The sequence below is a fragment of the Grammomys surdaster genome, unplaced genomic scaffold (genome assembly GCF_004785775.1).
Source record: "Grammomys surdaster isolate TR1022 unplaced genomic scaffold, NIH_TR_1.0 125832, whole genome shotgun sequence".
NCBI classification, from domain to species: domain Eukaryota; kingdom Metazoa; phylum Chordata; class Mammalia; order Rodentia; family Muridae; genus Grammomys; species Grammomys surdaster.
Window position 1 is genome coordinate 1,467,846 of NW_021620660.1, and position 27,813 is coordinate 1,495,658.

Here is a 27,813-nt window from a genome sequence, read left to right on the forward strand (position 1 = left end):
TTCTTCTTAGTATCCTAACATGATACAAAACAAAGCTAAATTACTATCTGTAAATGTGGACTTGCTTAAGTTAGGGTCAGGGTTTTATCCACCTTCTAATTGTCCTGAAAATTTACTTGATAGATTTATTTCCCAGTTAGTTGTTTGGGATCTGTTAGCATCAGAAGCTGTTTATAGCCAGCCTCTGAATCCAGCGATGATATCATCCCTAGGCAACAAGGACCCTCATGTGCCTTCATGTGACTGTTGCCTTGACAACCTCCTGATACTCCCTGTGCCTGCCTCACCTACATCACCAATGACTGTCATCACCTGGGTTACCTACATCACACCCCAGATAAAAGACAGAGACCGTGAACCATCTTTCTTTGCTCTTATATAAAATTTATCTGATATCTAGATATGTTGCTCAATGGAAAAGTGGGCAAAGCCCTGGGTTTGATTTTCTATACCACAAAGAGAGCAACATTAGAAATTATGTCATATTATTCCTATCTTTGTATGTAGAAAACTTTAAAAGCACTTGTAGACAGATTTTTTATAGGAGAGGGAATACCTTCTTAAACTACTTATGCTATAATTTTTATGTTTCTAATGTTTTCATTATATTTCTTTAATTTTAAATTTCGATTGTTATTAGTTTGATTTTTGCCTTTCAAAAGTATGTTTTCTAAAACTCTTTACTATCAGCCAGATATGGTGGTACACGCCTTTAATCTGAGCACTAAAGAGGCAAAACCAAGCTGATATCTGTGAGTTTGAGACCAGCCTGATATACACTTGGAGTTCCAGGACAGTCAGAGCTACATAGTGAGACCTGTTTCAAAACGAACAAGCTGAGTATCATGGAATAATTTACAGAAGTGTATGCCCCAGATATTTTATTCATGGCTGTTTGTTACAGGCTGTTGAAGGGAACAAACAAACTGTTTATTTAGTATATGCTTAATTTTTTAACCATATGAGAAATCAAAAGTGTTTGGGCAGTTTAGAGCACAAATAATTATCTTTTTTTTCCCCTTCTACTTGACTGGAATAGTATTTCTAAGATGAAGGGAAACTATGGAGTTCATCTGTTTCTCTCTCTCTCTCTCTCTCTCTCTCTCTCTCTCTCTCTCTCAGTGTGTGTCTCTCTCTCTGTGTGTGTGTGTGTGATGCAAATAACATATCATTTACCAGTCAAGTCAATTTTAATTATTTTTGATGTTTTATAAGATTATAAGATTTATGAATTGAAATTGGCCCATCCATTTCCATCATCTTAAATGTACATTCAGTAATTTTTAAAAGTACATTCTGTTGTTGGACACCTGTCACTGCCATCCATCATTAGAAACTCTTCAGAACTTACAAGTCTAAATTCTAGCCCATGGACGATTAACTTCTCATCACTTCCCTCTCAAGCCCTTGGTAGCCATCATTCTGCCTTTGTCTTATATCTATGATGCTGTAGGCATCTCACCCACACAGAGCCATGCAGAATTTATCCTTTTGTGACTGTTCTATTTCCCTTAGCATAATCTTGTCAAGGCTCATCCTCTCTGTAGCATGTTAGAAGCCCATTGCTTTTGAAGGCAGGTCCCAAGGAGTGAAGTCAGGTCATCAGGCTTGGTGGTAAATGCCTTTACCAGTTGAGCTAACTCACTGGCTCAAGCTGCTTCTGTCTTTGGCTATTGTAAATACAGCTTGCGAGCATGTGTGTTCAAACTGCCAGCTCAAACCCCTACCTTTAGTTCTATTACATATAGAATTGTTGGATTTCTTTTTGAGAATTCCCATACTGCTTTTCACACTAGCAGCACCAATTTACATTTGCAATAATCACAAATTAGAGTTTCAATTTTTTCCATCTTTACCAACCATCATTAATTTCTGTTTCTAATAATATCCATTCCTTATAGATTTGAAATATGTAGGAATCTTTGAATATTGCTTCTTGCTAACTAAGAATCCAAATCTTAATTGAAGGCCAGCCTGCTCTACAGAGGTAGATCCATGACAACCAAGGCTACACAAAGAATCACTGTCTCAAAAAACAAAACAAAACAAACAAAAAATAAAAAAATAATCTGAATCTTATGTAGGACTAAATGACTATTTTTGAAATGTGTCATAAGAGATTTTCATATGCATACCTAGCTATAGACCAAACTACCAGTATGATGACTAACAATGAGAAACTAATACAACAATTAATACAACAGTTTTTGAGAGACTCCATCCTGAGTTCTTGGTATATGAGCATCATTGCTCAGACTTTTTGCATAGTAAGCGGTAACTGGAGAATCTGGGCTCGAGTCTCTCAATGTTAATGAAGCATTAGGCTTGTGTTCAGTCTTTACTGAAAAAGGTAGATTTTTGTTTCTTTCCCTTGGCTCTTCATTAGCATGATAAAGCAAAGGAATGTAAAAACATACTTTTATACCTATTGTACCAAAATCTCTTACCATTTTGTTCTTCTGCTCCATGACTTCATATTGGCTTCTCTCTGTAGGAGCTTCTGCTTGGAATACAATCTGAAAACTTGTAGTTAAACAGGTGACTGACTATCTTCACTGATATGATTAGCCCCAACTTCCTTCTTAAATTCTAAGGATGTTAGAAAAGCAGTAAACTTAGAGCTAGTGCTTCAAAGAAAGCCCAGATGTCAAAGACTGCCCATTAACGTGCTCCTTGTCTTCATGTTCCATCTTCTGGTCAAGTAGAGACAGGCAGGAAAAGAAAGAAGCCATTTGGGAGAGGTCAGAATTAGGTTCTTTCTATTCTCTGCTTCACTAACCAGAAAAAAAAAGTGGCATTCCCCAAATGGAGCTGAGACTCATCAGAACAGAGTTATGTGTTCTGTCCCACCTCTCTGCCCCACTGGCTTCTTAATTTCACTATCTATTCAGAGACTAGAATATTAGAGTACAAAACAAAAGGAAAAGAGAAAGGATACCCCTGGGACATTAGCTACTTAACCAAAGCATTTGGAAAAATAAAGCCTTAAAAGCAGGAGGATTATGGGATTCAGTGTGCATTTCAAAATGTATATGGCATTAAAAACAAACTAATTTTGTGTGCAGACCTCCAGTTTACATCTTCTAGTCAAGCAAACATCAAGAGAGCTTCATCTAGGGTAGACTCACACCCTCGATATAGTCAGCAAGAGCGTTTGCCCCCAACTGTTTGAACAATGTCGTAAACTAAGAGCTAATCTACTCACCCAGTTTACTTGATCATGACCTCTTGATTCATTGTTGCCCCTTCAGAATAGTTTAATGCTAAGAAATGATTTGGGATTTACACAACAAAATTACACATTAAAGGTAAAGATGATCCTCTCTGAATTTTTTTATATAAGAACAACTTTTTCTGAGTCAGAGGAAAACTTGAAAAGCAATATTGTTATTCTCAAAAAAATTCTCAAAGGTCTGACCAACCTCTTTGAAATGTTCGTTAAGACTGGGTTGGAAATAACATGTTTAGATGTGAATGAAAGAAGTGCATTAGTATTAAAATCACTTTAGTCAGTTAATTAAATTGGCATAAGATGTGCATTAAAAACCTGTGAGAAGCAGGAGAAGATAGATACTTTTAGTAAATCAAGTATAAGACACGATCCAGCAGATACCCTGATTCTTTGGCTCTTATAGTTTTTCTACCCCTCTTCCATAATTTTCCCTGAGCCTTAGATATAATGATTGCATCATAAATATATCATCATAAATATAGCATCCTGGACATTTTGGCTTCACATTTTGTCGACTTATGGATTTCTTCTCACCATCACAGTTGCCTAAACAAGGCTATATAATGACAACACAAGTTAACATGCTAATGTGGACAAGAGAAATTTCACAAAGTCCTGGCCCCAAATGAATAGCTACAGCTAGTCAATGGCTACCAGGAGAGGGAGAATCAGTTTCTCTAGGATTGAGATTACGGATGAACTATCCAATCCCAAGTGGTCAACCCTAAGCAAGTATACCTAGGAGCAACACTAAATTAAGTCAGTAGGACTCCAGTTCTGAGAGGTCCAGCACCTGATTCTGACTTCCATGAGCACTAGGCAAACTGTGCTGTACATGCATACATGTAGGCAAAATAATCATAAACATAACATAAAATAATCTCTCAAAATAATTAAAGAAGAAGAGGTCATAATCTGGGGAGAAGTTGAGGGTAATGGGAGGAGTTAGCAGGGTAGAGAGAGGGATGGAAATTATGTAAATACAGTACCCATGTATGAAATTCTCAACACAAAAAGCTGGAGAGATGGCTCAGTGCCTCAGAGTGTAGTGGGGAGTATTAGAAAAAAGGCACCATCCAGCTAGTTCCCAGCCTTGCTGCCATGTTCCTGCTCTAAGCCCATTTGTCTTGACAAGCTCTCCAGCAGGACTGGAGCTTCCAAGCTGGTTTCACCGGGCTGCTCTCTCTAGCTTGCTCCCGTACCAACGAGTCGCTGTGTTTCTACCTCTGAGTTGCTCATCCCTGGAGCCTGGAGTTCTTTCACAGCCATAACCAACTGGTTGTCGGCGGACCTACTTCCCAGTAACCCAGTAAAGTAAAACTCTAAAGCTTAAAGATTAACCAATGGATTTATATATTAGCAAATACTCAATACACAAGATGCCCACACAATTATAATTGTTATTCCAATTACCTAACCTTGATATGAATAACTACCTGAGACTGGTAGAGACACGAGGGTGACGTCTGCAGCCATCTCGCTTCTCCTCCTCCCTCTCCCTCCTCTTTCCTCTCTCCTCCAAACTCCTAGCTCTGCCTCCCTCTTCCCTGTCCAATGACAAAGCTCTGCTGCAAATATATTGGGTAGGAAATTCCTGCCACATTAGAGTAGTTGCTACTCTTGTAGAGAACCCAGGTTCAGTCCCCAACACCCACATGAGGGCTAACTGTTGTTAGTGACTCCAGTTCCAGGTAATCTAACATCTCTTCTGACCTCTGTGGGCTTCTGCATTCATGTAGTACACATGCATACAATCAGGCACACAAACACAATCGCATTTAATATAACATAATATAATTAATATATTTAATTTTCAAAAACATATACTGAAATTTAAAGTCAAGTATAGGTTACAGATAAAGTCTGAGAAATCCTTCCAGAATGGAAAAGGAAACATTAAAAATTAAAACTATCAAAGATGGACTGAGCACAGGGTCCCCAATGGAGGAGTTAAGAGAAAAGACTAAAGGAGCTGAAGGTGGTTTGCAACCCCATAGGAAGAACAATAATATCAACCAACCAGACCTCCCCAGAGCTCCCAGGGACTAAACCATCAACCAAAGAGTACACATGGAGCGACCTATGGCTCCAGCCGCATATGGAGCAAAGTATGGCCTTGTGGGACATCAATGGGAGGAGAGGCCTTTGGTCCTGTGAAGGGTCGATGCACCAGTGTAGGGGAATGCCAGGATGGGAAAGGGGCAGGGGTTGGGGGGGGGGTGGAGAGGACATCCCTGTGGAAACAGGACAAAGAGCTATAGGATAGGGAGTTTTCAGAGGGGAAGTCAGGAAAGGGGATAACATTTGAAATTTAAATAAAGAAAATATCTAAGAAAAAAATTTCAAAAAAGAGAAAAAACTATTAAAGAAGATGTTAGAAGTGATTTAATATTAGAAGTGATGGTTATAGCTGACAACTATAGGGATTCTAATAAAGAAATCATTTAATTGAAAACTGAAGTAGATTATATAACCATCTCATTGAGAAGCACATGGAAGGACAAAGCCAATGTACCAGCACCTAGCTTATCCAGGATGTGAAAGATGCAAACTACTTTGTGTCTAACAGCACGGTATCAAATCATGTAAACTCTAATGTTAAGAATGATAGATTTCAGGTACATACAAACATGGAGATTGTACATGGAGCAACATGTCAGACACAATGTTTACAAAGAGACACACTCAGAAAGTAAAGCACAGATCCTGAACCTCCCCCTGCAAATAGCTCCAGTATCCCCTGTACTCATGCTTTTAATTGTGCTTTGCCAAACACCTCAATCCTATTAAGCATTGAAGTAATATATTCTAATGGAATTATTATTAATAGATGTATTTACAGAATTTTTGAGAAGTAGCAGATTATTTGAGAATAATGTGCATCTTTAATGAGGACACTATAAAGCCAGACTATTCAGAGTGAGAACAACTTCTCTAAACATTAACTTCCAATCTGTAAAATGGGCCCAATATCTAATGACTTATCTGTTATATCTAACAATCTTGCCTAATAATGACATAGTATAAAATCTAGAAAATTCTGAATTTCTTTTTAAGCACAAATACACTAATTAAAACTGATAATTCTTCCAAAACAACAAAAACAAAAAAACAAAAAGAAGCTGAACATAAGATGAGTCTGCTGACAGTCAAGTATTGAATGGAACATCAAGGTAAAACTGGAAAGAAAATATTCTTTTCTTCTCAACTGAGGAAACTCTAATGGCTGAGAAGCACCTAAAGAAATGTTCAGCATCCTTAGTCATCAGGGAAATGCAAATCAAAACAACCCTGAGATTCCATCTGACACCAGTCAGAATGGCTAAGATCAAAAACTCAGGTGATAGTAGATGCTGGCGAGGGTGTAGGGAAAGAGGAACACTCCTCCATTGTTGGTGGGATTGCAAGATGGTGCAACCACTCGGGAAATCAGTGTGGCAGTTCCTCACAAAATTGAACATAGCATTACCTGAGGACCCAAATATACCACTCCTGGGCATATACTCAGAAGATGCTCCAACATATAACAAGGACATATGCTCCACTATGTTCATAGCAGCCTTATTTATAATAGCCAGGAGCTGGAAAGAACCCAGATGTCCTTCAACTGAGGAATGGATACAGAAAATATGGTACATTTACTCAATGGAATATTACTCAGCTATTAAAAACAATGAATTCAAGAAATTCTTATGCAAATGGATGAAACTAGAAACTATAATCCTGAGTGAGGTAACCCAATCACAAAAGAACACACATGATATTCACTCATGAATAATTGGATATTAGCCCAAAACTCGAAATATCCAAGATACAACTTACAGACTACGTGAAGCTTATGAAGAAAGAAAACCAGAGTGTGGGTACTTTGGTCCTTCTTAGAAGGAGTAAAAAAATACTTATGGGAGAAAATATGGAGACAAAGCATGGGACAGAAACTGAAGGAGGGGCCATCTGGAGGCTGCTCCACCTGGGTATCCATCCCATGTGCAGTCACCAAAGACAGATGCTGATATAGATGCCAGGAAGTGCATGCTGACAGGAGCCTGATATAGTTGTCTCCTTAGAGGTCTGCCAGAGCCTGAAATATGCAGAGGTGGATGCTCACAGCTAACCATTGAACTGATCATGGAGTTCCCAATGGAGGAGTGAGAGAGAAGACTGAAGGGAAGAGAACAACACCAACCAACCAGAGCTCCTAGGGTCTAAACCACCAGCCTGGGAGCACATAGGAAGGGACCCGTGGTTCCAGCTGCATATATAGGAGAGGATAGCATTGTCAGGCATAGGTGAGAGAGGAAGTCCTTGGTCTAGTGAAGGCTGGATGCCCCAGTGTGAGGGAATTCATGGGTAGAGAAGCAGGAGTGGGAAGTTGGCTGGGGACATCTTCATAGAAGCAAGAGGAGGGGGGATGGGATAGGAGGTTCCTGGGAGAGGGGGAGTGAGGAAAGGGGATCACATCTGAAATGTAATTAAAATATCCAATAAAAAAAGAAAATATTTTCTTTATTATGCCCCACTAAATTATGCTTAATATGCGAAAGGATATTAGTGTGACATTAGGGAAGTATAAAGATAAATATTTTTTTCCTGCTCAGTAGTATATACTCCATGGTATGTACGGTATTATGCATACTATTTTTAAAACCAAATTGTGTCCAAAATGTTAATAATATCAACCATATGCAAATGATACAGCCAATAGCAAAGTTTGTCTATAAAGATGCCATATGAACCCTGTGCACATGATAACCATGGCTAAAAGTACAACAGAGGGAATAAACATAAGGATTGAAATGTTTTCATGAGAGACACTCTAAGGACACACTAAAATCGTAGAATTGAGAAAGTTTCCTGTAATGGCATCTGTACTGTTGACACTGCAGGCCATCTTTTGGTATGAGAAAACAATACCCAAACATTGTATTTTGTTAAATATGAAAAAAAAGAGTTTTGTGATATTTTGATGATGAGCTACATGATTTTTATACTTAAATAGATCACATAATTGTCCCCTTTGTTGATTTTTTAATCAAATAAATGTAGGTGTTCCATTCCATAGAGAAACGGCAATTCTGTTAGCCCTCTTGGGTTTTGTTAAAGCCGTGATACTGTAGTTAGGACTAGGTCCACCACCAAGGAAAGCAAACTAAAGCAAGAAAGGAGGCACAGTGCGCGCTTTTTCAGGGTATCCAGAGCGAGTTTCGTCGACTTGAAGGTATTTATTTGTGTGTAGTTTTTTTTTTCTCTTCCAACCAAGAACTCTAATAAAAGTCTCAATTGTCAACAGGAACCTACACATCTCATCACATGCAAATTTTAGAGACCAATGTTGGTAAGCATTGTGGGGCGGTGGGCTGTGAGAGGCAGCTGGGCGCCTGGTCGAGTACAGGCCTCGAACCCTGGACCCTAATCGGATGGCAGGTGTTCCGGCTCTGCTCTTGGGCCCTGTTTCCTTTCATTTAGCTTCAGCCCTCCACAGCCCCTCCCACAGAGAGGTCTATGGCCATCAGTCAGAAGGAACAGTGCCTCAGGCTCTCCCACATGTAGATGAGGTATCTCCAACCTCTCAGACCAAGCCAGTAGGCGTTATCTCCTGCTGCCAGACCCTGACCCACCCCAAAAAAAGCTTTATTCGGAGAAGTAAAGGTGTGTGTGAGAATTATCCTGTTGTCCAAGAGTTTCTGTGGCAAGAGCTGTAACACTTGGGAAGGGATCTGCTCTCCCAAAGCACCTTCAGGACCCTCCCCTCCTTGCTAGCTAGTTCAGTGTCTCACCAACACAGCCCAGACCAGCTCAGCACAGAGTGACAGGTGCAGTACCTAGGAGTGACTGGGAGGCAGCAGCAGAGATGCTGTCTGAGGCAGCAGAGGCGACTCCCCCTCCCTGCTCGCACTCTATCCCTTTGGCCCAGACCCCTTCCCTCCCCTCCCCCCATCCCCCCACCCTCCCCCCACTCCCAGCCTGGCAGAGATCTTCGTGGGATGCCCTCTGGAACAGGGACCCACAAAGCATAATTAGCTTATAGTTTTATTTCAATGTAAGTGTGCCATCCATAGAGCACACTTATTTCAGCTTGTAGGCTTGAAATCTAGTTTGAATGACTGGTCCAGCAAAACATGCAGATGCATCATCACTAACAATAGCTGTGGTAACAAAATTGACTCAGTTTACACATGAGCTTACTTCTTTCAACTTATAGTATTTGCTTTACCTAAAGTCAAGAAGTGAACTCTTTCATATGCTATTTATAATGTATAAGTAAGGAATTTGCTTAACAAGTCAGTTAAAGGCTCTGCATAAATACACTACTTCTTATTTTTATATAGAGAATTTAAAAGCTTCGTGAGATAAAGGAAAACGATGTTATACTTTAACTTGTTTATTGCTCAAATGCATTTTACTCTTACATCAGTGACCTCAAGTTTCACCCTTGAATGGACCACAGCACTGAAAGCATTCCTTCTGGCTGTCATTAACTTTCTTATAACTTTTGTATTGGCAAATTGCTAAACACAGCCCATGAAATTGTAAAGGTGGCTGGATACTTGAACATAGCCATTTTGGGATCTAATAAAACCGCTTGACTGATTACCATGTCATAAAACTAATGGCAATTCTAGTCTTTTACAATGACTTAAATCTAAGGACAGTGAAGTTGAGTCTGAAATGGTAAGACTGACTTTAGAGCTAAACAGATATCACTAGCCAAGCCTTTTATTTATTTATTTATTTATTTATTTATTTATTTATTTATTTATTTTTGTATGAACCAGCCAATAGCAGCCTAGCTAGCCAGTGGCCTACCTATGACTTCAGCCTGTTTCCAGAGCCAAGACCAGAGCCTCACAATTTCTGATTCTCAATGAAAAATATGCTTATCTTTAAGTTCTTTAAAATCGTGCACAAGCTACATAAACTAGAAATTTTACACTGCATTTTAAAAAGTAAAAACACAAAGTTAGCATAAATCTGATAAAAAAATAAGTATAGCAAAATACTGAAGAAGATGTAACTATGTGCTTTGTGACTTGTTCATTCACTTTTGTATCCTGGGGAGAAATCTCTATAACTGGCTCAGATGGCTCGGGTCATTTCTCAAGTTATGAAGAAGATCTTGACTGGTTTTCATTCACTAAGATTTGCATAAGCTAGGCCTGCTGGTGCATGTCTTTCATCCCAGCACTCCAGAGGCAGAGGCGGGCAGATCTCTGTGAATTGGAAGCCAAGATGGTCTACAAAGGAAGTTCTAGGACACCCAAGGCTATAGAGAGAAACCTGCCTCATAAAAACAAAACAAACAAGCAAACAAAAAATAACAAAAAGATTGCCATATTATGTCTTCATTTGCTTGTTTACACTATTTAAAATAGTTACTGTGATACCTAAAACATTTTTTAAAGGATTTTAGTGCAAGGATTAAGAAACCTGCTCCTCAGTGTAGCTGTTACTGATCAACAATAACGTGGGGGTGACTTGGAACTTTTAAAAACTGCAGTCTAGCCAAGACTGAACCTTGATAGCAGAGCTTTTGGCCAATTCTGCAAAGAAGATTTTAGCGCCCCCTTCCCCAGGCCAGGTGAATTACCTGTTCTAACAAGGGTTTAAGTCATTTTTGTGCATGTTGAGGCCCTAATGCAACTATTTAAAGAGTTAGAAATGTCAAACCTGCCTCTTTTGTTTTTGTGGCTTTTTTTTTCCTCTCATGATTTGCTTCTCCTTACCCTAGGGGAAAAAAAACAAAAGAACATAAAAATACCAGTCTGGGGTTGGAACAGTAGCTCAGTGGACAGGCTCAGCCTGGCATGTGTCAGACCATTTATTTTATCCCAACACCACAAAAATAAACAAGCAACTGCATTCTCTGCTTTAACAGGCAAAGAGAGAAGCACTAAGAACCAAGTATATAAGAGATGAAAGGTAATCAATCCATCTCCTTCTGGAACCAGCGGCCAGATTGGTTGGCGGGGGTCTGTCTTTGGAATGTTCTTTAGCATTTAGCACATCTGACTCTTTGCTTTGCTAGGTCTTCCCTAGTCATTACTCAGTTCATTCTGGCTCCCTGAACTGAGATTGTGTAACTGCATTGAGGAACATAGGAGTTAATTATATAGTGTTGAATTTACGGAGGGCTAGCCACAAAATATCCCAAAGGGGACTGACTGTTCCAGGTCAGGACAAATGCAGCAAGAGTTTCTTGTTGGCCACAGGGCCTGGGAACCACTGTGAATAGCAGGCACTGCGGCCAAAAGGCAAAGTCAGACGCTAAGCCTCCCCTCTACATAGAAACCTGCCCCCGTCTGTGTGGTAATGAGCTCAGGTTCAGAGCTGAGACCTTCCTAGCTCCACCTCATCTGTGACTAGCCTCCAGAGCAGCTGTTACACTGCCTAACCTCTTTGCTGAAGACAGGAAAGACAACACACACCTTACAGGGATACTACAATCTATGTGAGAACAATACAAGCAAAAGGTACTCAGTACAGTATCTGAAAACAGTAAGTGCCCAAGGCCTTTATTGTGTATTTATTTGTACTTTTTTTTCATTTTCTTGTTCACATCAATGTTCCTTTTCATAGTGGAATGGATTGGTGTTTTTCCCTATCTTTGAGTATCACTTAGAACTTAACCTGAACTAATGAAAACTAACTGGGGATGAAGTATATTTACTGACTCCCTCTGGAATAAGAACTTCCACCTAACATAGTGGTGGTGGTGGTGGTAGGGGTGGGGGTGGAGGTGGTGGTGGTGGTGGTGGGGGTGGGGGTGGAGGTGGTGGTGCTGGTGGTGGTGGTGGTGACTGTGATGGTAAGGGATAGAATCCTCCAGGAGGTGGATCCTGACATGAAGGCCCCTGTATTATTACACAGGAGCCGAAGGCAGCAGATGATTCTGAAGCAGTAGATGCATGTGCTGAGATGACACCAGATGAATCAGCATTTACGTTAGTTGAAGTGTAGCCATTGGTAGCAATCTCTTAGATACCGTCACCCTCTTCCTGTGTATTCTGCAAAGTAGGAAGAAGAAAAGGAAAGGCTGTTTTATTAAAACTAGCTTAATAGACTTAAAAATATGCTCAATGTTTAACTTCCTTTCTAGGCACAGGAACTTGTCTTGACTAAGCATGGGGTTGGGAGTGGGGACTGTGAGAAAGTAGTATCAGATAATTTTAGATAGCCAAACCTGGGTTTGTGAGAATGGAGCTTCCTGAGGCAGTGGTATGGAATAGATTTTAATTATTCCAAAAAGAATTGGGCTTTTTAGGAAATAGAAGGAGTTTATATACAACCAGCCAGAGATGCTAAACCACTTGTTACAATGAACTATCCCTTGACAGTTTCCTTCTTGAGTGTCGGGAGGAAAATGCTATGTACTCCAGACTGGCCTTTAATTCACAGTCTTCTGCCTAGGCACCAATGCTAGAGTAACAGGGGTGTTTGCCACTGTGCCCTGTGGAAAGACAAGTTGGAAGTAGCTATGTAGGAAGTCGTACTGTTCCTTGTTCTCTGTCCCCTCTGGTCCCTGCTGACCTCCATGAGTTCTGAGCAGATTTAGAAACATGCCTGTGCTTGCAGGCCTGGGACAACAGGTGATAGACAGTCTGCAGCAACCACACTAGCATGGTGAAGGAAGGAGATGCCACCAGTTCTGGCTGCAGCATCAGGCTTGGAGCTGGAAGGTGGGTTCTAAGGTCAGTGTTTGAAGAAGTAAATAAGCCGCCTCTACGTGCTCCACAGTTGAAGGATTCCTGCCACGGTTGGTGAGCATCAAGGATGACGTGGACCCGGCTCAGTCTTCCATACAGGCAGCCCTTCAGACGTCAGTTCATCATTTCTGACCCCTCAGCCAAGCTGATTCTCAATCTCTCTCTCTCTCTGCTTCTCTTCACAGTGCTCATGTATCCCAAGTCAGCAATGTTTCAACAACTGGAGAGTAAGTTGTTTGTTTTTATATTTTACAACATTTTGTGCCTTTTCCCACTTATTAATATAAAAAAGCAATTCTAATGTTGTGTAGAATTGGAAGATTAAGATAATAAACAATCAGTGAGTTTTAAGGTGCTCATATCCAGAAAGTAGGTATGCGTGTGATTATACACAATCCCTCTTCCCCATTTAAAACTATTAACTAAATTCTTTGTTAGTCTCACTGTGTGTATTAGATTAGCCTTTGTTTACTATGTACTTCAGACTGGTCTTTAATTCACAGACTTCCTGCCTATGCCCCAATGCTAAGGTAACAGGTGTGTTTGCCACTATGCCTGGCACTATTAGCTTTTTGTTTATTTTAATAAAAAAACAATGTCAGGTCAGTTAATGTTTGCAGAGCTGACTCTGTTCCCTGGAGGCATCTTGTCATGGAAAAAATAAGTAAAGGCCAAAGCATTAACCATGACTTGTCTTCCCACTTTCTGGTTTATTGACTACCTACAATGTGCCACACGCAGTGTTACATGTGTGATGTTGAATGAGCCTTGGTTCCACCTTTGTGGATTTTTTTTGTTTTGGCAGTCCTTTTAATTTTGTTGTTATAGGATGTAAAAAAGAAAACAAACCCCTGGTAGCACCAAGTCTCCTCACAGCAGTGGTAGTTCTGGGTTACTGATATCTGACACATGCTTTCTCCCTGGAGGCTTCCAGGAACATGCAGGCTAAGCACAGCCCTGTTTTTTGCCCTGCCCTGTTCCGGGCTTTCTGCACTTGCTTGCCTCTCTGTCCACATTGTGCTTTCTTGTTTGGGTGCTTGACCTCCTGCTGCTGAGCTAGCCCTTGGCTGTGCCCTGCTCAGCCTGCACTTTCATGTTTTCATTCATTCCTTCTAGGAATCACTTCCTGGCTCACTATGAGACAGCACACTTCCACACTACTCCCTCCGTCCTGCCCTGTGGGAGTGCAAACTCTGAGAATGCAGCATCTTTTCTGCCATGTTTATGGTTATCTCCCTCGTGCCATGAATCATGTATTAAGCACTATCTGGATATTCTTCACTTTGATAGATAAATCTCCCCGACAGTTTTCTTCTTCCCTGGGCAATAATCCAGTGTTGGGGACAGGAAAGTGTGATCTGGAGGAAAGAACATGAAGGAGAAGAAGCACTGACGGGACAGAATTGGAATCTCAAATGATAAAATTGGAGTCTTTCCATTAGTTGAGGAAGCAAACAAGGGCAGAACTAACTTTCCTTGGCTTTATTAACTTTAAAAATTCCAGAACTGAACCACGATGGGTATGCTTTCGCCTTGTTGTGTCTGATAATCTTTCCTCATGTAGTTGGTAGCACTGTAGTTGCTTAGTATTTGATGCTAATGTATTTACATCCTCCTACACCAGTCAGTCACAGGGACACAGAAAACAGAAGTTGCAGTGACCACCTCAATTAGGCTATACTTGCCCCTTGTCTTCAAATAATTTTTATAAAATATTTTAATAAAATTAATAAACATTAGTAAAACTGTGTCTATCGGAAAATTTTAAGTTGAAGTTTTAAAGGACTATTTGATGAAACTAGGGCTGGTAGTTTTATAAGATTGTAAGTTTGAGACTCTCCTGGGCTATGTAGCAAGACACTGTCTCAAAACAAAACAAACAAAAACCATTTTATTTAAAGAAAGGTACCTTTCCCTAGCTATTAAAAAAACAAAAAACAAAAAAAGAGTGTGAATCTTTATTTTGAGTGAAGAAAAACCTGGTTTGGGGAGCATAAATTAAGAATTTTTGGTACTAACTTATTCAGAATTAAACTGAATGGTAGTTGATTACTTTGATACACTGAAAGGCTCTGCCTCTGCAAACTGGCATGTTTGTAAGACTCATTCAGAGCAGTGTCAATGGGCAAAGTGATGTTATTTAGCATCTTGGTTAAAAACATACCACCAAATTAATGAAGCAATCAAGGTTACCAATGATTGCCTTTAAAATATACCCATGTTTCAGAAGTATCTCTATTTCCCACTATTTATTCATGAGCAAAACCAGAATGGTATGTTCATCTAAAATATTTGTATATTGCATCTTTTAAAAAATGAGTTAAATTACACCAGTTTATTTGTCTTGTCTTGTAAATGTATTAAAATTACTTGAAGACAAGGGGAAAGTATAGCCTAAATGAAGTGGTCACTGTGACTTTTCATCTTCTGTGTCCCAACACAGAGAATGTAAATATATTAGTATCAAATATAGAGCCACGTAGAGTGTTACCTGTTACACAAGGAAAGATTAGCAGACAAGGTAAGAACATGCCCATCATGACACTGCTTTGGCCCTTTGTCCTTACTGTGTGGGCCCAGTTTTAATTTTATAAATTATGATTTAATTAGAAATGTCAAAATATTATGCTATGCTATTATGAATTGTAATTGTTCTTGTGAACTGCTCCCGCTGAAAAAAGATGGTTGAATCCCTATGTAACTTTATCTTATTGAGATTGTAAGTATATAATAGATATTCTAAAATATTTTTGCTTTGTAAATCAGACTGTCATCTTCTACAAAACTGGCATGAAAACTGGAGAAATCATTCTTTATAAAGTTATTTAATTGTTACTTTATAATGAAAACTTTTCTCATTCTATCTTATGTCAAGTGGCCCTTACTTCCTGACTACCTCACAATTGTTGCTAGATTCGCTTTGAACATTTCAGTCACTACAGACTCACAAAATGAAACAAATAAGCTGGTATAATTTAACTCAATTTGTTTTACATGTAAAATACAAGTATTTTAGATGAATGTACCATTCTGTCTTTGCTCATGAAGTACTAAAGGCCATCTATGGGAATAGAGATACTTCTGAAATATTGGTATGTTTTAAAGGCAATTGTTGGTAACTTTGATTGCTTCATTAACTTGGTGTTTGTTTTTAACTAGACTCTTAGAAAGAACCATCAGGTCAGCAGTAGAAGAGCATCTTTTTGATGTCAATAGCTCTGGAGACCAAAGTTCAGAGGACTCAGAACCTGGACCATCAGCAGCATCTTCTACGCCTACCAGGCAGCGAGGACATCCATTTAAGAAGCAGGATGATGTTTGGCATAGTCGAGACAAGTAAGCTATTATAGGCACTTACTGCTCAAGATTTTCTGTTTTCAAGTCAGTCACTACATTATATGTTCCTCTCATTTCAGCATCTAGATTAAAACTCACAAGTTTCATTATGATCATTCTTAACTTAGTGGGCATTTAGACACTCCTATGTGGCTTATTATCTTAGTTAGGGTTTCCATTGTTGTGAAGAGACACCATGGCCAAGGCAATTCTTATGAAGGATAACATTTAATTGAGGCTAGCTTACAGGTTCAGAGGTTCAGTTCATTATGATCATGGTGGGAGCATGGAAGTATCCAGTTGGGAATGATGCTGGAGGAGCTGAGAGTTCTACATCATGTTCTGAAGGCAACCAGAAGACTGGTACTTGCAGGCAGCTAGGAAGAAATTCTTTTCCACATTGAGTGGAGCCTGACTATAGGATGTCCAAAGTCCACCCCCGCAATGACACACTTCCTCCAACAAGGTCACACCTCCTAACAGTACCACTCCCTATGGACCAAGCATATTCAAACCACCACACTTAGTATCTCTGTTTCATCTAGATCTGTGTATTTTGGGAGGACTCCAAGTCTTCATTTATATATTTCATAACTTCCTGATAAATCCTATCCAGAGGCATTTTCTTCTGTACATGTCAACATTAAGTTAGCTTAGTAGTTCAGAAGAACTGATTCCCCTTTATTAACCAGTGGAGCATGCTTGCATTAACCTGGCTATGTTTTAATATTTTTTTAAAAAGTTGAACTTTTTAATCAAAAGAAGAAAAGTTTAAGTTCCATATTATAATATTAGCTAGCTTTAAAAGTTTAAAAACTGCAGCATAAATTTCAAGAATTGTATTACAAATAGTTTATACTCCATTAATGACTTCAGTAAAATATGAATGCAAATCATCATTCATATCAATGATCATGATGCCTATTTTCAACAAAAATTAATATATGTTATTAATTGACTATATTCAGGTATCCCTATAGTGTTCCAAGTTTATTTCCATTCACTCTGTGGTTAATATTTTGACCTGCTTAAATGTCCAAAACCAAACTTGATCCTAGTTCTACATATTCTTTCCCCCTGGACTCTATAGCTCTATAATCTATAGCAAGAGCTCTATGAAAAAAATCCCTTTTTTGCTGAAGGAAAATCAGAAGATAAATTGTGTAAATAAGTCCCCTGCTATATTGCAATGTTCAAGAGCTGTGTTAACATACAAATTCACACAAACATCAGCAGCAATGATCTAACCCGCTGACTTAACAAGGAAGTGTTTGTTAGTGTAAGAATTGTGTTAGACCTGGCAGAAAAGACCAGTTGTAATATCTCCTTAGAAACTAGAAAAAAATGTAGCACCAGAAATGTTCACATTTGAAATCACCCACTGACAGGTTTATCCAAAGCATTTAGCACCATAATTCATTTGCATTCTGTCTGTTTTATTATGCCACAAGTATAATTTATTCATTAACATAATGATTGCCCTCTGATTTGGCAGTTTAAAAAATATCTTCACTGTGTCACTGCAGCCTGCTTTCTACTCTCTCTCTCTTTGTACAGCAGATAAGTTTGTGGGGTGGGAAGTGGTAACATAGCAAGAAGATGATAGTGGAAACAGAGGTGGGACAGACAGCAGGCAAGAATGGGGGCAGGCAGCAGGCAGAGGTGGAGGCTGGCACCAGGCAGAGGTGGAGGCTGGCAGCAGACAGAGGTGGAGGCTGGCAGCAGATAGGGGTGGTAGAGTCAACAATAGGTAGGGGCCTGACAGGGATAAGGAATGTGAGCCACAGACTAACCTTTCCTTCTTCTCAGAGAGAACTTGCAGAGCTTAGTTTTCCAAGTCCATGGATGTTTCTTACATGTGTTATACTGATTGTATTCAACTAGCAACATCAGGAGAACCAACAGAAATGGAGGCTGGTGGATCCTGGTTAGCTGTAGACCACCTGTGGGACTCTAACCGTAATTATTCATCTCTGTTATCTCCATCACTGCTCATTCTGCTCCCTATTCTGAATCTTGGGATACAAACCTCTATATTTTCCTAGGGTACCACATATGCCTAACATACAGAAGTTATCACAACACCTTCCTGGCCCCTTCCTTGTGCTTCTTGCTTGCATTATTCGTCTAGTTGAGAGACATCTACCTATCTACCAGACACTCTGGCCACAGTCTTGCTGGACAGGGCTTCTCAACACCCAGAACACACTGTCTTCTCTGTTTGTTTGTTTGTTTGTTTGAGCAACAAAGTTATTTATTTCTCATGGTCCCAGAGCTACAGTTTTGACCTGGCCCAACTTTGACCACAGCCTGTAACCTTTGCTGGCAAGTCTCTCCCCTGCCTGGGTCTCCTGATACTTTCACTCACCTGCACTGACCAGTTTCCCTAAACGTTCTTTGCCTGCTCCTAACCATTTTGCCTTGCATGTTTTCTAGCTGCTGATTCTTCCAACACCTCTACTACAATCTCAGAATTTTCTTTTGCCTTCCTCCTCCTTGTAATGACTTCAAAATGCTTGGTCCTCTCTGACATCCCCATAAGAGTCATTAGTATTTCATAAATTGTGACGACACCAAGGCTCATCATTATAACTTGTAGGATGTGCATTATTACTAGAGTTTAGTTATAACTGATTAAGTCAATTGAGCTAAGATTTTCATCAGATTTTATTTTTTTAAAAAAAAAAAGAACAATAAATCTAGACTTTGTACTCTTTCACCCCGAATGTTAGCCTCGTGGAATAGTGAGAAAGTGTTTTAAGGCTATCCACTTGCTTTATTATGTTGTTTTGCACATTGCTACTCACAGCTGTGACCATTAGGCACTGTCCCCAGCCAGTGATGGTCTGATTGTAGGTGTTTTACTGAGGCTGTTGTGAGTTTTTATATAAGTAACACTGAGCATAAATAAAGACTGTGAATTATTCATTTTCATGTATATGCTGTTTGTCAAATTTACAAGAAAAAAATCAAACTCAAATAATTTGTTGCTATAATAAAAGCATAAACGTTGAAGGAGTATATTTAGTATACAAAATGTATCAATCTGATTTTTGTGTTTAAAGGATCTGATGGCTATCAGGTTAACAGTAAATGTATGTTTATCTCTATTTTATTATTTTTTTAATAGCAAGGTATCATTTTTAAGTCAAAATAGTCTAAACCTTCCTAAGCACAATGACCTGGAAATGTAATCCAAATGATTGTTATATAAATATTATTTTAAAAGCCAGTTTTAAAGTAAAAAGCAACAAATGCTCAGTTGCAAGAATAGTAAATATGATTATTATTTGAATATAATGTATACATGAAGACGGAAGAAAGAAATATGGGGGAGAGGTGCAACCTAGGAAAAGATCTACGTAATCAAAAACAACAACAACAAAAAAAAGACCTGGAACTCTTAGTCCAGGTAAAATTTAAATCGTGTCAAATATGACTGGCAAGTGTTGTGTGTCTGGGAAAGGAGGGGCTTTCTGTGTTCCACACCCTCTGTGCTGGTGACTGAGATGCTGCTGCGTAGCTGATAACCAAAGGGAAGCTCCACCTCCCGGGAGCAGGTGCACACAAGCACAGCTCTACTGCCATCTTGCTGCCGATCGATTTCAGCAGCTTATTCTGCTATTTGTTCATTGTCCCAAATGACTAAAGAAATCAGCGTTTCTATTTGATTCTAAATAACATTGTTTAGCTTCTATATTAGTCTGCTTGGCTCCCACCACAAAATACATAGAAGACTGTCTTAAACAACAGTGTTTATTTGTTCACAGTCCTAGGGCTGGCAGGTCTAAGATAAAGGTGCAGACAGAGCAGGTTTCAGCCAAGAGCACTGTCCTGGGCCTGCACATGGCTATCTTCTCAATGTCCTAACAGGATTTTCCTTCTGTGCAAGCTTTCGTAATGGCCATTACATGGACAGAGCTCACACTGGATGTCCTGCTGTGATGACCTCCATTTCACTGAATCACTTCTGAGAAGCCTTTCTCTCACTATAAGCATATTAGGTATCAGAACACTGACACAGGAATAGTGAGGGGACACAGATGAGTCTTATCAAGCATGATAAGGCCTCCACTAAAAATTATAATTGACACATAGTAGCTTTGGAAAATGTGCAGAATAAGAAGCAGAATTTGAGGGATAAATCGAATTTTGAGTTTATAACCAAACTCCTGCAGCCATTCAAAGAAGACATTGCATAAGTGTGATGCCTGTATGCTAGACCTTGTCACTTCCTCTCTTCACTTACCTTGTCTTTAAGGTGTTTCTGGTAAGTATATATAAATCTTCATACAATTTAAACACACACACACATTCTCCATTCTAGAAATGACCAAATGATACAGTTCTAAAAATATCTAAAAATAGTAAAACTTTGAAATAGGATGTTTTTTAAGTCATAATTTTCTTTCTATTATGGTATAAAAATATAAATTTATTGCAGAATAAATATTTAATGCTGTCTTTCACTGGGGGACGTGGTTGAGTTGACAGTAAAATATGATGTCTATTCTTAATTGTTAAACTCATTTATTTTCAGATGCAGATTTAGGGTTAGGGAATTACACTAACTCAGGTATGATGTGAGACTCTGAATCATTTCTTACTTACCAAGCCATAGTGCTGTGATGGCAGTTTAATTTGATCCATCATATAGATTAAACGTTGCTAAGTTAATTCTTTGAAAACTTTGTAGTTTAAAATAGTAATGTTTTGAAAGTACAAATTAGTTAAAGCCTGTCATTATGACATCCCTACGTGTAAGACATGATATAGTGACTATATTCAAAAGTTTCCCCTTTACATTTTAAAATAAGATTAAGCTATTTACTTTTTCCTTCCAGGGAGCTTATCAATAAGGAAAATATTCCCTATGGCTTCAGCAGCTGTGATGAGTGTATTTTGAACAGCCAGGAAGCAGAAAGATTCCAGGATGATATTTGTGAATACATTGGGGAAAGAAGCAAACCCAAGCGTCAGAAATCCAGTTCCAGGCTTGCAGAGCTCAATGAAAACCACGATGGGCTCCTGGTAAGTGAGAGCTTTAGTAACTTCTTTACTTTAGCCTTTAAAGAAATATCTCTTTTCTTTAATATAGAAAAATAGAGTGTCACAAAATTATAGGAGTTCTGAAAAAGACTACTGACCCAGAAAGTGCTTGAATTTGTATTTCTTTTTCATAAATGTAGTGATGAAGGCAGAGAACTGTGACAGACATTCTGCCGAAAGAGCAAGAGACAACACTTTGATGTTGCTTAAACTGGTTTTCTTAATCTAATTTTTAAACATTTTTTAAATAAAAATTTTTATAACACACAGCCCCTTTCTTTTACCCATCTTAATTTTTCCTGCCCATATGAAGCTTAAACTGGATGAACACAAAGCAGATGGGGGAAGGTAGCTGGAGAGGCCTCTGTGCTGTGCCAGGGAACTTTTTCATGTTTGGTGGCATCAAGCCTAAGCTCAAATTAATCAAAGCAAAAAGATATTAATGGTCAACACAGTTTCCCAATACCAGAACTTTGAGACCTTAACCTGATATCTAAGGTTTTGCATTTCTTTCAGCCAGTGACAATATCTGTATAACTATTTAATGTTCATCTTCCTATTTTACTTATACTTCTAATTCTTATTTTTAGTAAATCAAAATTGAAAATAATAACGCTGAGGAGAAATGGATAACAGAACTGGAGTCTGCAGTAGAAAGGGAAACGGAGCACGGGTCTGGAGTACAGATTCTCTAGTCTCCTTTGTCGCTTAGCTGTTTTACAGCTTCATGCTGCGGTGTCCATATAGTTATTCAAACTATAGATCAGCTCTTGTCCTGTTGTTAATTTCTATATGTGCGTAGAAAAAAAAGACCTACATTTTCCCCTAAATAAAAGATGTGCACTACAATCTAGAAAGTTAGGTCTGATAGTGTTCTCAAACAAAGAATCAGGTCATAGTGACTGTATTTTTAAATCAGTGTTTTCTTTCTTTGTAAATTTGTGTGTGTGTGTGTGTGTGTGTGTGTGTGTGAGAGAGAGAGAGAGAGAGAGAGAGAGAGAGAGAGAGAGAGGGAGAGAGAGAGATATGGGGGAAGAGAGGGAGAGAGAGCCAGAAGGACACAGAGAAACAGAGACAGACAAAACATTTAAGCCAGTCACGTGCATCACTACTGACATATACATCTCTAGCCTCTGAAGAGTAATAATTACATAAAGTAACCCTATTCACTTGTTATTTGACCTATGATTGCTTATGTGCCAGAGAGATTTTTGGTGATTAAAAGTCTGAAGTTTGGCTTTATAGAATACACTTCTTAGTTAAAATCCTTTTTTAAAACCATGAGTTAACCCCTCGACTTTCCTACATGGAATAGTGCTGTGAAGTTTCTAGATGGTAACTATGAAGAGAAGTGGAAAGGAACATTCATTTCTTAAAATACATGTCTGGACTTCCTTTGAAAATATTCAATGGGAGACTCCTTGTTCTAATTCATTTTTGCTATGTGAAAGAATGTGCCACTCCCCAGCCACCAGCTTCTGCATCCAAGGACTGCATTAATACAAATAAGCTCAGTGGGCTTTGTTGTAATAAATAATTTAATTTATTCTGCCAGCAAACTTGGCAGGTAAACTTGTTCCTCTACAAAGTGATAGTATTCTCAAAGACCTTTGACCTTTTTGTGTGTGTTCTGTGAATCTTAAAGTTATATTTTTATTATTTTTAATTATGAGTAGGTATGTATTTCTGAGTGTAGGTATGTACACATGAGTTCAGGTACCTGTGGAAGCCTGATGCACTGGGTCCCCCTGGAGATGGAGCTTCTGATGGTTGTGAGCTGCCTGGTATGGCTGCTAGAAATTGAACCTAGGTCCTCTGGAAGAGCAGCAAATGCTCTTAACTACTGAGAAATCTGTTCCTGAGAGTCAAAATCCTGATATTAGGAATTTTGGAGGCCAGGGTATACCATTACAGTCCTAGCTGATCCAGGATCTCCCATCAGACTATTTTGAGATAAAGTTTAGACATGTAACTCAAGAAATGAACATTTCTTTCCACTGCTATTCACACACTTGAGATACTGTTCCCAATCGTTTCCCAGTCTTTTGGCTAAGATCAAGTGAAGATACTGTTACCAGTGAGAAAGCTGATGTTAAACCCATGGTTCTTCTTAAAGGTATTCAAACTTAAAGCATATTCTTTCTAAGCTAGAAAGCTAAGCTTCAGGCTTTGAAACATCATAAATCACTTTGGCAGTGATGAGGAAGAACTCCCTGCGAATGTAACTTTGCTTATAAAGTCAAGAGGCAATAAAACAGGACATCTAAGTGAAACTGCAGGTACCAAGACCTCCAGCCAACCATTTATCTGGGAAGGTCTGAGGAACTGTGGAGAGCTCATTATAGTAAAAGGATCTCAAACTGAGAGGCCATAGGATGGGGTGCAGATTAACTGGATTTTCAAGCATCATCAGGATGATTGACTTTACATTGAGTAAGATGAGAAACCACAGGAATGTTCTTTGCAAGGATGTGAACTACTTAAATTTGGTGTTACTGCAAAATTGAACATGGCATATGTGATCAATGACAGAAGTCAGATCGGCAGTGAGCAGTTCTGACCATAATCTTGGTCCTTGATGAGAGCTTAAACTAAGATGATACCAAAGGCCACATACACAGCCTTGCTGGAGATTGCCACTGCCGATTTATGAGTGGAAGACATAACTTTGGGAAATGATATCCTAGCTTCCCTTAGGGACTGATAAGATTGGGTGCCCTATTAAATATGGCAGAAGAGCTATCAAAGAGATAATTGCATATCTAGGCCTGTTGTTCAGGCAAAAGTATATTGGCTAGAGACGTGTGTGACCGTCATCAGAATCAGAGATACTTAAAGAGGCATACAAACATTTAGACAATGGGAAAATATGCCCACAAAATAGGCTTAATAACCAGCAGCCAGAATGTAGAGGAAAATTGAGCAAGTTTGGTGTTTTACAAACCAGGTAACTGAGTGTCTTAAGGAGACAAGAGTCAGAGGTGAGGCCAAGAGAGGACAGGGTCTAACCATCTGAATTCACAAAGTGAAGCTCACTGTTGATGTTAAGAAGAACACTGGTAGAAATGGAATCCTTTCTCAAGAGAGAATGGGAGATTAACTATAGATGGTAAGCATCAGATCGGCCAAAGAGGAGGACCATGTACAGAACTCATCGGACCCTCACAGGCTTCTTGTCCATGCAGTAGGAGTGCCTGGGGCTTTTTCTTTTGCCTCTTTAGGATGTGATGACACAGAGCTCATGGGGTCTAGGGTACAGAGGCAGTGAGCTGCCAATCAGCATTAGGTTGCTGGGCTCCAGCTCAGTATCACCCCAGGGATCCTCTCTCTGCCTCCTTGGGTGTAGCTCTATCTGTTCCCTTAGTTTCTGGAGAAAAGATAATCGAACTTTGATTTAACTAGTTCCCTTACTCTAATCTAAAATAAATTTTAAATCTCTAACCATCCCATTTTTTTACCTGACTCAATGACAAGTGTTTTTTTTTTGTTTGTTTTCTAACTCTAAGGTTATCCTGTAAGGCAAACACACACACACACACACACACACACACACACACACAAAACTCCTTTGGAAAATCAGTTTACTAAACCTCTTTCCCCCACTGCATATGGATAGCATGAATACAAGCAGACGGTCTCCTATACACATGGTTTTCATAAACTCATCTCTATAGACCTAGAAAATAGTCTCTTTATTCTCCCAAAATTAGAATGCAGCCTAACAGTGTGAGAACAGAGTCACTCTGAGGCTGCCTAACAGTGTGAGAACAGAGTCACTCTGAGGCTGCCTAACAGTGTGAGAACAGAGTCACTCTGAGGCCGACTCTTGCATCTTCCTTCTAACCTCAGGACTAAAACATGAACAACAAACAAGCAAACAAGTAACAACACAAAACCTTATGTACTAATTCTCTCATCATAAACCTATCACAGAGAATTAGAAGCAAGTTTACTATTTAAAAATATAAGCTCAAAAAGTAGCTAATACCTGGATATGGATTCAGTAAGATACAATGTAAGTATTAGAAATTATGGTTAAGAAAACTAATACAAAGGGAAGGGAAGCCTTGATAATTGTATTTGAAGTAGTTTATAATTTTAATCTTTCCAGTAGGTAGGAGAGTGTTATTAACTATCTTCATTTTAAGTACAAAGGCATGAAACATAGGTGACTGAATACCTAGAACACAAGTGAGAGAGCTGGATTCCAGTATGGGGTTCCTCATTAAACGTAAGCAATGGTGTGTGTGTGTGTATGTGTGTGTGTGTGTGTGTGTGTGTGTGTGTGTGTGTGTGTATAACCCATTCCCAGAAAAAAAACTGTGAAAGAAAAAAATTTTATACCCAAAATGTTTACCCAAAAGTGATTGTATAATATAATGGTGTTACTATAAATGTTACTCTTTTATTTTCTCAATACATCCTATTAGAATATATAGTTCTATAGTAAACACTATGTTAAAACTACAAAACAAAAGACAAGATCTACTAGATTCACATCTCTTTGAACAGCTTCCACCTAATGTCTGAAATCTCAGCTGAGGTTCCCAAGAGGAGAATGGGTCTTGAAGTTACTTATATGTTGAGTCAGTTTTAGCTTCGTCATTATAGAGCAAGGCATGTGAGAAAGGTACTAAAGCTCAGTACGCACTTGACTCTCATGTGTAAGGTGGAAAGTTCAAATCCCAGCACTGCTAAAACAAATAGCCACAAGGTAGGTACGTCATGAAGCTTTAGTTTCTACTTATGTAAAAGAAAGATATTGATATGTCTTTTGGCTTTTTGAGGGCTAAATGCAGATAAATGTGCTAAAACTACAGATAAAAGTGAGCACAGTAAAGGGTTCCGCTTCAAAGTGTCCCCAGTGTTCTGATGCCTAGTCTCTCACTTTGGGTTTAATTCAAACACTTCAGCCATCGACGCTTGTTAGCCATGGTCCTTTACCTATCCAGCCCTGTACTCAAACCTTACACACACTTTTCTTCAGGAACTCAGTTTTCTATATTATGAACTGGCCCTTTAAGATCCCCTCTGTTGTGACCTACTCTCTCCTGTGTTTGATGCATGTCTCTTTGTCTCTTGTCCTTGGCACTGATCTCTCTCTGCCCTCTTCTCAGTGGCTGTGTACTGCTCTGCTGCAGCCTCATTGGCTTACCTTCCTAAGTCGTACTTGGATGTAAGTGTTACCCAAATTTTTGACGCCTCTCTATCAGATCTTTACTTACCTTTACTTACCAAGTCTAAGGTTTAAGCTGTTTCTACAGATGATTTCCACATCAGCATTTGACAAATGCTGTTTCCATGTGCTTCACATAGGACCAGAGTCAACATATTAGAGCCCATTCTTCTTGTGCTCTGTGTTCTTTTTTGACCTTGGGGTGACCTGATCCAACCCCATTGCATACTCCTTAGTTCTTTTAAGCACCTTCCTTTCCTTACCTTCAGGCCTTCTTCCAACTTTCTAATTGTCAAATGTAGTTTATTATATTTAAAATACCTTGATTCCTGGACCAGCAATATGGCTTTGAGGGAAAGGTGTTTCCTGCCAAATCTGACTATCTTAGTTCGGGGACCTACACAGTGGAAGAAAAGAGCTGACTCCAACAAGTTACCCTTTGACCTTCACACACATATACACCTTGGCAAGCTTATGCCTCATCCCATACATACCCATGCGCATAAAAATAAAAGGTCATTTAAAAATAAACTGTTTTGAACCCTTTCCCCTTTATCTTGCCTTTTTTATCGCTGATAACCTTTTAAAATTAGTTTGGAGTCACAACAGTGAGCTAGCACATCTGCACACTTCCAGCCTGCCCCTCCCCAGACTATTCCATCTGCTGCTGCAGATCGAATCACCCATCAATACAATGCTTTCAAACTTGATCTCAAATACAGCATAATACAGCAAGCTATCCTGCCCAAACTGCATGGCAGTTGTTTTCTATTAAGTGCCACATGTGACTACGGCTGCCACCGTGAAACATTGGCATAGTCACACAGGTCACCAGCATGCACTTCTGTGGGTAGTGAGGGCATAAATGGTGATCAAGACAGGAACACATTTTCTGCCTACCTGAAGTCTGCATGTTAAGAGGATGAGACAAAGGTCAAGTACAGTCAGATGCAAAACTTACCAACTATTCCTCTGACTTGACTACACTCACAAGTAAGCAAAGAAAAGCACATTCAATCTTTGTTTAAGAATGACTTATTCTATGCTCAATTCCCAGAATTATTTTTAGAAGGCTTCAACCATAGCTAAGCATGGTGGCACATAATTCCAGTAATGCCTATAATCCCAGGACCAGGGAGGCTGATATAGGAAAATCTTGACACTGTCTAGGAGAGAGGATACAGATAAAGCATTGACCACACTCACACAGGCAGGAAAAGTCCTTACAAACATGCCTCCTGAGAAGCGTTAAGCTCACTTTGTCAACTTACACACACACACACACACACACACACACACACACACACACACACACA

General features: G+C 39.2%; 1 protein-coding gene across 1 annotated transcript in view; it reads left to right on the forward strand.

The window, feature by feature from the left end:
* The window catches only part of Fam13a (family with sequence similarity 13 member A), a 91,874-nt gene that overhangs the window by 22,447 nt on the left and 41,614 nt on the right, over positions 1-27,813 (forward strand). Inside the window, exons 3-5 of the mRNA XM_028789409.1 lie at positions 13,122-13,163; positions 16,096-16,272; positions 21,117-21,303. Of these exons, the coding sequence (XP_028645242.1) occupies positions 13,122-13,163; positions 16,096-16,272; positions 21,117-21,303 (406 nt within the window). The remainder of the gene's footprint in view (positions 1-13,121; positions 13,164-16,095; positions 16,273-21,116; positions 21,304-27,813) is intronic.